Here is a 12,058-nt window from a genome sequence, read left to right as displayed (position 1 = left end):
TACCTCTTCCCACTTCTGTGTCACCCAAGGTATTTAGAGTGCATGGTTTATATTCTGAGCTGGCCCTGCTTTACTTATATAAGACTTTATACCTTTTCTGTTTATTTTTCACTTCCTTAATGGATTGTAAACATGCAACATCATTTTTTTATCATAAGGGGAGAAAGCAGGTTTTTGTAGTGTTTAACCCTGAAGAAGCTGGGTGTCCACATTACTGCTTGCTTATTTGAGGCTTCATTCTTGTGGGTGTGTTAGTGTGGGAGGTATGTGTGGTGATGGATGGGCACAGAGGTCCATGTCAAGTGATTTCCTTGGTTACTCGCCATTTTTTTTGACTCAGGGTTTCATGTAAACCAGGACAGCCTTGAATTCATTAGGTAACCTAGTGATCATGAATTCCTGATTCTTCTGCTTCTACCTCCCAGGTTGTTGAGAGTATAGGGATAAACTATCATACCCCTTTTGCTACACATTACTAAAATGTCACATTTTTGGAAGGGACAGACTAAGGGTGTTGATTTTTTTGATATGACTTACTACTTAGACTTTTTCATAATAGAAGAGACCATTATGTTTGTAATACCTGTCTTGCAAATAATATAGTTTCTGTGTGATTATTTCGAGTCTGGGCAGCCGGGAACAAATAAGCGGCCTCCCTACAACACTGTCTCATTTTAAAAACACTTAGCTTGCTTTGTAAAACAAAAATATTTAACTCATCTTTAAGTTTAATAACTGTTTTAAAGCCTTTGCTGTGAATTGATACAGATACTTGATGTGGTATATCTTAGTAGTCACTTCCCATTCTATTACTATAAACAGTCTACTGTTCATAAAGTTTTAATATATAGAGAACTGTGTATTAATAATGCTGTAATGCAAAACACTGAAGGCAGACATGTTTAGGTGTCAGTTTCCCTCTTCTAGGAGGTTCTGATCCTCTCAGTGTCTCTCATCAGGAAGTGTTGTGTTTAGCTTGTTTGAATATTGGAAAAGCTAATTTTGTTTTATATTTTAGGTGAGTACAAGTTTTTCTTCTAGGTCATTGATTATCTACTTTATTATTATACTTTCTGGGAACAAAGGCAGCTTCTTGTATTTACTTTTAAAGCTGCTGTGTGGGGGAGTAGAGCACTTGCTCTTAGAGGGCCTGTTGTGCCATGTTTTACTCTTGACCTTTTGGGGGCTCCCAAATAAATCACACCCAGCTCCCAAATAAATCACACACAGAGGCTTATTTTTAGTTATGAATGACCGGCATTGGCTTATTTCTTGCCAGCTTTTTGTAATTTAAATTCTGTTTCTGGCTGGGTGATTGGCCCCTGATGTCCTCTCCTTGCTCCATCTTGTTCCTCTTCCTCATTTCACCTTCTGTTTATACTCTCCGCTTGCCAGGCCCACCTTTCCTTGCTCCTGCCTTGCTGTTGGCTGTTCAGCGCATTATTTTCCCATCAGGTGTTTTAAACAAAGAATCACAGCTTCACAGAGTTAAACAAATGCAGCATCAACAAAAGCAACACATCCTTACATCATTAAACAAATGTTCCACAGCATAAACAAAAGTAACACACCTTAAAATTCTCCAACAAGACCCGAGTTCCAGCACCCACGTCAGGCATCTCTTAACTGCCTGTAACTTCAGCTCCTGGGCATCTGAAGCTACATTGCCTCTGAGGATACTACACTTGCATGAACAAATACACAGACACACAATCATACACAGAATTAAAAATAAAACACATCTTTTAAAAAGTGCTATATAAGGGATTCTATAAAATTGATATTGCAGTATGATTTCAATGTATACTGACTTCATATATTATCCCTAAATTTTGCTAAATACGTGACACAGACTTTTAAAACAGTTTATACACACACATTTGTGTGTGTGTGTGTGTGTGTGTGTGTGCATGGTGATTAGGTCACCTGGCTTGTTCTGTTCCTTTATTTCCTCCAAATTGGAAGTGAGAATTAAAAGCTTGATTAGAGTTAAGGATAAACATATTTAAAAGACTTCATGTGTAAGGCGTTGTAGTTAATATATAATGTCAGAAATCTTAACTGTGTTTGATTGTGGAACTCTTTATGTTAAGTTTGATTACTTGGTTAAGGTAATAAGAGATAAATCTCTTCTTAGGACTTAAGATGACATGCCATCATAGAACCATAACTTTGCCAACATGAAATACTGTTTCTCATTAGGTTTTTTCCTTTAGTGCGTTTTATCCTTTGGCGATGCTTGTTGGCATCAATTGTAACCATTGGTTATTTTAATTTATATTTATTTGCTGGCATTCTTTGGTGAAATAAAAATTTTGCTCATCACCTACAAGGTAGTATACAATTCCTATTGAGACTGCTGAAAGGGACAAAACTAGCATTTAATTAACAGTGTGAGAGTTTATACTGGTGAGATAGTTACATCTGACACCATGCGGAGGGTGCTATGGGGCCACAAGGACTCTTTATCTAAAATACTGTTAGAAAGGCTCTTTTTAGCATGGACATGTGATCCTTTGCTTCACTTGAGTGCTTGTTTTATAGGCATATATCACTATATTTGGTTTTGATGTTCCAAGGTTTTTTCTCTTTTATATACAAATGATCTTACATGTAGTCAGTGAGATAAATGTCTGTTACTGGTTTTAGATGAATGTCTAGTTGTGTGTGTGACTGTTGTAGAGGCAATGCTTTTTAAAGTGCCTTTTGGGTTTTTTTTTTATTTTAAAATCTGAGGATTTTTGTGCTCACTTTGCAGGCTTTTTTTTTTTTTCTGTTTCATGTATGGTTACTGTCAGTATGAAAGATTTCCTGATATGCACTTTCCTAAAAGTAAAGTATATAAAAACAGGGTAGCTTAAAAATTAACTTGTTGATAAGGTTTAGTCAGAAATATTTTTTTAGCATTAGACTCAATATTGAAAACAAATTTGATGCACAGTGGTGACAGGGAAATTGTCAAATGAAACCTGGATTAGTGAATAATAGTGTTCATTGGCTTTGATAAGGAAATGCTCTTATTCCATATAAATAAAATTGGGAGCTTAAAACCTATGTTTTAACAAATAGCTCTTCATTCCGTTATGAAGCAGTATATTGAAAATTTTGCTTTTAACTGTTAAGTTGTTTTAGAAAATACATTAAGTAGTTTCTGCTGTGGTTCCCCCCATAGTGGTATTGGGGATAGAACCCAGATCCTTAGACATGTCAAACAAGTGCTTTACTACCAAGCTCTACCCTCAGTGCTTTCACATCATTCCTTATTAGATTGTCAGCTGCCGTTTTAGTAGGTAAGGCTTCTGGTCCCTCAGTTGGTCTCTAGACAAATATACTTGGGGAAGAGAATAATTCTTGAATTTCTCCTCTTTTTAATAGTTTAGAACCTCAAGCATTTCTTATACTCCATTTATCTAGTTTAGCGGCCAGGAGACAGAGATACATAGAACTATGTGGAATAAAAGTTAAGTTGTTTGCATTCAAGACTGTAGAATTGAGTGCCTTTACTGAAAATAGCTAGATAAAGGATTGTTATTGTGGTGCACACAAAACGTCAAAAAGTACTAAAGTTATCAGGAAGTACTGACTTCCAGACCTGTGTAATAGATGGTACAAGATGTGTTTGTCTAGTTTCTCACAACTGAATACATTGAATAGTTTACCTTCACTCATGAAGCCATGGCCCATGCCCATGTATGTACATGTATAAGAATATTGATCACAATTATCAGGATTTTCTTGTTTTCCACTTTCTAAAATGTTTCTTTTATGCTCCATCTTTAATGCAGAGTTGATTTTTCTGTCAAAACTCCTGTCTTTAATCTTCTCCTTTATAGTTTTAAAGAGGATTTAGTTTCTAGACATGCATTCTAAAAAAATACTAATTGTGTTTGTTTTTTTTTAATCGAGAGTGGCTTTTCTTTTAGCATCCTAACTCTGAATTCTGCAAAGGACTATCCAACACTTCTGTAATTTATTTAGTAGAGTTATTTTTATTTCTGTTGATTAAGCTGACTAACTCTAGCTGAACATGAAGGTTGTAAGTTTTTGACGTAGATAATTGGAATCTGTGATGTTTTGTGCCCATTAGTCCTTAAGGTTGAATAGTGCATACTTCTGCAACTGTTTTTGACATTGATACTCCGTCAGAAGGCGTAAGCACAAATTTTTACCCTCATGAAGTTTATGTTTTATTTAGTTGTGTGTATACAACCACTAAAGTTCCTTCCTGGGGTGTGGTGTTCAGTGCTCATTCAGCTTTTACTTTCTCGGGGAAGAATACATTTCCTTAAGAAGTTTGAAGAAGCCTTTCTTGTTTGTCTCTGTTTTCTTTTGTTTATGTTACAGTGTATGTTAGCCCACTTTTTATCAGTATAGCAAATGTCCTAGGTAACCAAATAGCACAGGGAAGTTTTATTTGGGCTAACAGTTTTGTAGGTTTCAGTCCAGTCACTTGACACCTTTACTTTCATATGTGGGAAGCAGCATGTCGTCGTTAACAATGTGTGCTGTAGCAAAAGAACTTAGTTCATGTTTGGGAGGGAGTGGGCTGAGGAAGGGACCTTCATCCCCAAAACCTTTCAAGAACACCCTCAAAATTATCTGAAGACCTTCCACCAGGCTCCACCTCTTCAATTTCTCCGGCCTCCCATTAGAACCTTCCTGGAGACCAAGCATCTGACACATGGACAGTAGGGAACCAACTATGATCCGAGCTACAGCAGTTACAGAAGAGTCTAATTGGGAACTGACTCATTGAAATGAGACATTCAATGAATAAAAACAGTTTATGTTTCAATAAGAGGCTGAGTCTTTAAACTTAAAAACTTATTCCTATTTTATGTCAGCTTGATTCTTATTAAAGAACATCCTAAGCATTAGTAGTGTACTGCATGATTGGAAAGTATATGTAAGAAATTAAGGTTTACTTTGACTTATAAGTAGTTGATTCTGTACTACTTGCTCACTTTTAAAGTGCTGTATATCTGTCAAGTGTTGTGCTGTTTAAAATGCTGGAGGGTGCAGCGATAGTTGATACAAGTTCTGCCTTAATGTAGCTTGTAAGTATAATTGTAAGATAGTAAGAGATTATATAGTTTTCCTGCCTTGCTTGCTTGCTTCCTTCCTTCCTCCCCCAGCCTTCTCTCCCTCCATCCTTCCCTCCGTTCCTCTCTTTCTTTTTCATTCACTCATTTGTTAGATCATTACTGCAGTTCCCTCAGAAAGGAGCAGGCCTCGCAGGGACATAAACCAAACAGCATAACAAGCTATAAGAAGATCAGGCACACCCCACAATATCATGTTTGGATGAGGCAACCCAGTAGGAAGAAAACGGTAGGTGGAAGAATCAGAAACAGCCCTAGCTTCCACTGTTCGGAATCCTATAAGAACTCCAAATTACTTAGCAATAACAGACATATATGTAGAGGACCTAGGTCAGAACCCAATGGACTTCCTGATCTTTACAAGTCCCTATGGTTCCCAGTCAGTTAATTGATCTGTGGACCATGTTTTTATGATGTTCTCTCACCCCACTGGTTCCTCCCATCCTTCCTCTTCCTTTTCTGTAGGACTCCCCACATTCTGCCTAGTGTTTGACTGTGAAACTCTGCGTCTGCTCCCATCAGTTGTGGATGAAGTTTCTCTGGTCTCTGATAATGATTCTGCTAGGTTCTGATCCCAGGACACTCCTGGCAGGACAAACTTAAGTCAAAGGTTTTTGTGGCTGGTTTTGTGTCCCAATCCCTCCACTTGATGCCTTGCCTGATTACCTTAGATGGCTGGTTTGGCTCTGTGTCCTCCATTACTAGGAGTCTTTGCTAGGGTTACTTTTGTAGATTTCATGGAGTTTCCATTGTACTAGGTTTCGACCTCATCCCCGAAATGCCTACCCCATCCCATTTGTTTCTCCCTCCTCTCTACTTGATCTCTCCTGTTCCCAACCCCACCTGTCCCCTAGTCTACCTGCAAGAGTCTAGTTTTTTCTTACATAGTGAAAGATTATTTATTTGAGTGTGTTCTATTAAAAAGAACAACATTTGGAGGCTGTGGAAGTGTGTCATTTGGTAGTGTGCTTGCTCTGCAAGCATGAAAACCTGACTGATACAGTATTTTTATGCTGTTATTTTTCTGTCTCTATGGTAAAGCACCGTGACCTAAGCAGCTTACACAAGGAAGAGTTTATTTGGGCTTACTGTTCCAGGGGGATAAGGATAGATCATGTTAGGGTAATGGCAAGCATAGCAGCAGGCACAGAAGATGAGATTTCAACCTTCAAATGCAAACACAAAGCAGAGCAAGCTGGACATGGCCAGAGTCTAAAAAGCCTCAAAACCTGCCTCGGGTGACATACTTCCATCAGCAGGCCACCCCTCCAAAACACATCCAAGTTGCACCATCTTCTGGGAACCAAATCCTCAAGTACAGGATCCTATGGGAACCTTTCTCACTCAAACCACCACAGATCCACAGAATTTACATAAAAAACTGGGTTTGGGCTGGTGAGGTGGCTCAGTGCTTAAAGATGCTTGATACCAATGCTGACTGCTTGTGTTTGATCCCTGAAAACCACATTATTAGGAAGAGAGAACAGGTCACTGCAAATTGTCTTTAGATCTCCATGTATGGGCCAGACAATACACATGGTCATCACCTCTAGTACACAAACAGGTAGGTAGGTAGGTAATGATAGATGGATGATAAGTAGATTGATAGATGGATGGATGATAGATCAATAGATGATAGGTAGGTAGGTAGGTAGGTAGGTAGGTAGGTAGGTAGGTAGGTAGATAGATAGATAGATAGATAGATAGATAGATAGATAGATAGGACAAGCTTTTTAAGTAGCTGGCTGCAGTGGTGTGCACCAAAAACCCAAGTTCTGAGAAGACAGAGAAAAAAGGATTCCCAGGGCTTGCAGTCCTGCCATTTTAGAGAAACTGGTTGTTTTGTCTACCTTCAGCTTCAGTGAGAAACGCTGTCTCCATAATAATGTAAAAAAGGCATAAGGAAGATAAAACTGCTGACCTTTTTCTCTGGCCTCAGCACACAGGTGTACATACACATACAAAAACAAGAAACAACAAATAGCCGTATTCAGGGAGACATGTAATGGCCAGCTTTTTGAAGATCATGGCCAAGTAAAGTACATTGTAACAAAAGCATATGGAAAGAGATGATTGGATAACTCATTCATTTAAGGTAATTTGCTGTAAATTAATAATTTTGTCATGCCTAGAGTTCTTACATTTTTATAATAATTTACAACTTTTTACTTGTGAGTTAGCATTATAACAGGGAGGCTGTTCAAATGAATTAGGACATTGATCTCCACATGATCTATCTTAGCAGAAAAGAAAAGCCTGAATAATATAAAATGAAGGAACCCTTAAGTATTCCCTACTTCCCTCTCCCAAAGACTGCCAATTAAGAATGTTTATCCCATCATTAGGCATTCTAGAATTGACCTGTGAATACATGTGTCTCCTGCGTGCATGCTTTTAGAAGCATGGGGCAGAGTACAAACTGAAAGGAAAAATTTCAATGTGTATTTTTGTGTATTCTTCAGTTTCATAATGTTGCTTAGTAGGCTAAAAAAAATGCCCTTTGGTTCATTGTTAACTTGTGATGTTCTTTATTTAGATATTCATTTCAGGAAATTTGTTTTAAGATGGTATTTTGAAATTAGATTTTTTTCCATGTTTTCCATAAGTATGGTTTGCAGTTATATGATGTAGAATATACCTGTCTTTTCTTTTCCCTTTCTATACTTGGAAGAATTGAAGTGTGGGGCCTTTACTATTGAATTTCATTGTCAATACACGTTATTTTGAATATATTTTTGTTTCAACATCTATATTTCACTTTTCTGTCCCTTTATCAAAATATTTCTCCTTAGAGTCTAAATCACTATTACCACTCCTTTAGGTCACACTAGTAGCTATCATTTATCTTTTCTTTCATCTGTCAATGACATTTAACGTAATTGACCTGCTTTTCTGGAATATTTTTTCACTTGTTGTCTGGTTCGTATGTCTCACTCAAATCTTTTTATTTTTCTAGATTGTTTATTTGTTTTTATGCTTCACATTTTAAACAAGTTCTTCTGTTTATACTTACCTTGTGGTGTGTCTCTTGATTCCTTAATTTAAAAAAATTAAAAACCTTTGTGATTCAGTTCTCAAGTGTGTTTGTTTATGTGTGTGGAGGCCCAAGATCACCCTCATTGTTATCCTTCAGGAGCCATTAATCTTGTTTTTGAGACAGAAGTCTCTCTCAGGGAGATATGCATGAACATGCCAGTTTGGCTTTATCAAATTGTACATAACATACATTAAATTAACTTCTTCACAGTAAATTAGATTTTTTCTTACTATTATGTTCATAAGTATAAATAGGGATATAAGTAATGCTGATAAATATACTTACTTACCTTTGTATCCCCTTTCAGTTTCATCATCACATTTAACTTTAGCTCAAAGACTGCTGAGTCAAATAAACATTTTTATTAGTATAGTAGGTAGGTAAGGAGACAAGTGTAGCAAGGGAGGTTCTGTTAATGGCTTTTCAAAAGGATTATAAGCAACCTGTCTAAAAACTGCAGATTAAGACCAGTGAGAAATGGGCAAATAAAGGTTCTTGCTGCCAAGCCCGAAGACCTCAGTTTAAAATCCCAGGCACTTAAATTGTGGGTTGAGAGAATGGATTGCTGCTGTAAATTGTCTTCTGATCCTTACACTTTTGTGCTATGGTATTTGCATACATACTCATAATATGTAAAACTCATTAATTAGCCTGTGGATTTGAGTTACTAAATCTCCCCAACCATTATTAACCTTTTCTATTCTCTTGGATAGTTTTACTCTTCCAGATTGTTCCCCTCCCCCCTTTTTTTCTCCTGATTGCAATATAAGGCATGTGCTTACTGTAGACATTTGCTGACAGAAAGTATAGGAAAGATTAAGAAACTAGACTATCAACTATTCCTTATCCACCTTAACTGTTAGAGATAAATGATACTAGCAGTCTGTGTTACATTCTGTAATGCATGCTCTGTATTAAAATAATTGGAATAGGGGCTGGAGAGATGGCTCAGAGGTTGAACATTGCCTGCTCTTTCAAAGGTCCTGAGTTCAATTCCCAGCAACTATATGGTGGCTCACAACCATCTGTGATGAGATCTGGTGCCCTCTTCTGGCCTGCAGGCATACATGAAAAGGAATGCTGTATACATAATAAATAAATAAATAAATATTTAAAAAAATAAATAAAGATAATTGGAATAGATTAAAGGTAAAGCCTTACCTTTTATAGAGAAGATTTACTACTACCATTGTTGTATTTTCATCTGTATCCTGTCAGTCTTTTTTCCCTGTGTATGTGTATGGTTATGCATTTCGTCTATATGCCTTCTTGAACAAAGATTAGATGCTTTCTGGCCAACATTTTCTTCTCAGTTCATTCTTTTCCTCTTTTTTTTTCTTTTGTGGTTTTTGGGGAAAGGGTTAAAGCAGTTTTGTGAATCTATTCATTGTTGAATTGCTCTTCAAAAAGATTGTGTTATTTGAAAGTATTATTTATTAAGAATTTTGTTCTCTTTAAATTTTAGGATAGACCACTATCTTGTTGAGCTCTTTTAAATGAAGTTCTTCTACTTGGATACAAAGATGAGGACTAGATAACCTCTTGAGGTTCCTTCTAACCCCTAGGATGAAGATAATAACTAACATTTGTATAGTACTCTAAAGTTTACAGAGTGAGTTTTCATACATCATCCCACTTGATCCTCACAACAACCCTGTGAGGTAGGTAGGACAGGTACTGTTACTCTCCTTTCAGAGATAGAGGAAACTAGTAGACAGGTTAAATGCCGTAATCACATTTCATGTGCGTGTTTTGCCAGGAATTTGCATCCAAGCCATTTAATGAAAATAGTAACATTCTTTGTACAAGATTTCAGCAAGTGTGGTTTTAAGATTATTTATGCACATTGACTTGTTAAGGTGACATTTGTTCTGTACAGAAATAAACTTCGTAACAATGTGAATACTGTTAATATTTTCTTTAGTGTCCCCAGACCTTTTCCATCCTCTCCTGAGTAATTGACTTTGTCTTACTGGTTAGGGGAAAGTAATTTTAATTGTTGAACTACAAATACCCACTGCTTTCCTCTCCATTGGGAGAAGTACAGCTTTCATTTTCTTTTCTGTCTGCTCTTCCTTATTATTTAACCATCTATAAGTTACCTGTATCAGTCTCACTTATGCAGCATAACGTCTCAAGATAGAACTCTTTTATACTACCTCAGTAGAATTGAGATAATTGAGTATTCCAGGTATAGTTGCCTATGACAGTCTCAAGGGGCAAGCAAATGATAATAGAGCAGTAGTTGAGCTCAAATTGGAAAAGGTTATTGCTAATTCTCTGAGTAATTACCTCACAGGGTAGACATTTGTCGAATGAAATTGATGTAGGTGCTTGCTAGTAACAGTATCACATAGATTATCAATAGACTTAGATTTTTATGACTACTCAGTATCACATTAAAATACTTTGATTTTCCCCAATGTACTGCTTTTAAATTTATAACACACCCAATATTTTTAAAAATAATTTTTGTTTTTGTCTCTTTCTAGTTGTTGGTCTTGACGATATTATGGATGAAGGAGTTGTTAAAGAAAGTGGTAATGATACCATTGATGAAGAAGAATTGATTTTACCTAACAGGAATTTGAGGGACAGAGTAGAAGACAATTCAGTGAGATCACCAAGAAAATCACCTCGTTTAATGGCACAAGGTAATCCTCCCCAAGAGGTTAAGCTAGAAAATCAGATGCATAAAACATGGGTGTTAGGTTATACTCTTGCTGAGCAGGTTATCTAGTTCTTTATCCATCTACCTACCTACCTACCTACCAGCTGGTCAGTGTGGTCTCTAACAGCCCAGACTGATTTCAGACACTCTGTGAAGCTAAGGCTCGCTCTGAAACTTCCAATCTTGTTAACTCCATTCTCCAAGTACTAAAATTACAGGAGTATTCTTGTCATGTCTGGCTTGAAAGATTGTTTTTCAGAATGTATTTTGTGGTGTAAATGTTTTAAAATTATTGAGATTTTAATAGTAAAATTGCATCATTTCTTCTTTCTCATTCCTCTATCTAAACTCCCGTATAGTCCTTCTTGATCTCTTTCAAGTTCATGGCATCTTTTCATTGATTGGTGTGTGTGTGTGTGTGTGTGTGTGTGTGTGTGTTCCTAAATATACAAATACCACATGCTCTCAGTCTGTATAGTATTTCAGGGCCGACCATTTGGTATTGGATAAGCAATTGTTGAACTCTTACCTGGGGAAGACTATTTCTCTCATTTCAGCATTTTCAGTTGTTCATAGTTCTTTGTTGAGGTTGAGGCCTCTTGTACTTGCCCCTGTCTATATTAGCATGTCTGTTGTTGCTGCCCTGTTTAGCTCATTTTTAGTCATTCATATTCATGAGATTTTGTGGGTGTAGCTTCTGATATTACTAGGATTGCAATCTTAGAACAAACTCTCAGATCTTTGGGCTCCTACAGTTTTTCCTCCCCTTCTTCTGCAATGATTCCTGAGCCTTAAGTGCTGCAGTTCTTTTGTAAGTGTAACTGGGCTCCACAACTGTATTTTGTTTGGTTGTAGTGTTCTGTAGTGGTCCTCATCTGTTACAGGGAAGGTTACTTGAGGCATGAGTGCCACTCTTATCTGTGGATATAAAGGCACATACTTAGAATGTAATTAGGGATGATGCTGTTTTTCTGTAAAGTGATGATCGTAGATTCTACTGCAAGATCCTTGGCTTCACTAGCTAGCCCTGAGTAGTTGGCTAGACTTTTAGTACCAGACATAATTACCTTCTTGTTAACTGAGTCTTAAGTCCAATTAGAGAGCTGTTTGTTACTGCCAAGTTGTGTGTGCCAGCCAGTACTGCATCCTTAAGGCTATGTGCTATGCTGGTTGTTGATGTGGTTCATAGCTGTCGTAACCGGGTAGTACTATTGGTTCCTTGTTCCCTCCTTCAGAAGCTTGCACAGT

The 12,058-nt window shown here is 37.1% G+C and overlaps 1 protein-coding gene across 7 annotated transcripts in view; it reads left to right on the top strand.

Annotated features, from left to right (window-relative positions):
- Phf3 (PHD finger protein 3) overlaps positions 1 to 12,058 on the top strand; it is a 76,801-nt gene that overhangs the window by 20,650 nt on the left and 44,093 nt on the right. For 3 of the 7 annotated variants that reach the window (XM_085679477.2, XM_085679480.2, XM_048430434.3), the window contains one exon: positions 10,632 to 10,793. The exons of 2 other annotated variants lie outside the window; for them this stretch is intronic. In XM_085679477.2, the coding sequence (XP_085535603.2) occupies positions 10,632 to 10,793 (162 nt within the window). Of the gene's footprint in view, positions 1 to 9,604; positions 9,801 to 10,631; positions 10,794 to 12,058 lie in introns of those variants that run through there. 2 more of the 7 variants (XM_048430437.3, XM_048430438.3) reach the window with 2 other exon arrangements.

Source organism: Myodes glareolus, chromosome 18 (genome assembly GCF_982192425.1).
Source record: "Myodes glareolus chromosome 18, mMyoGla1.1, whole genome shotgun sequence".
NCBI lineage: Eukaryota > Metazoa > Chordata > Mammalia > Rodentia > Cricetidae > Myodes > Myodes glareolus.
This window is presented reverse-complemented; position numbering and strand designations above follow the sequence as displayed.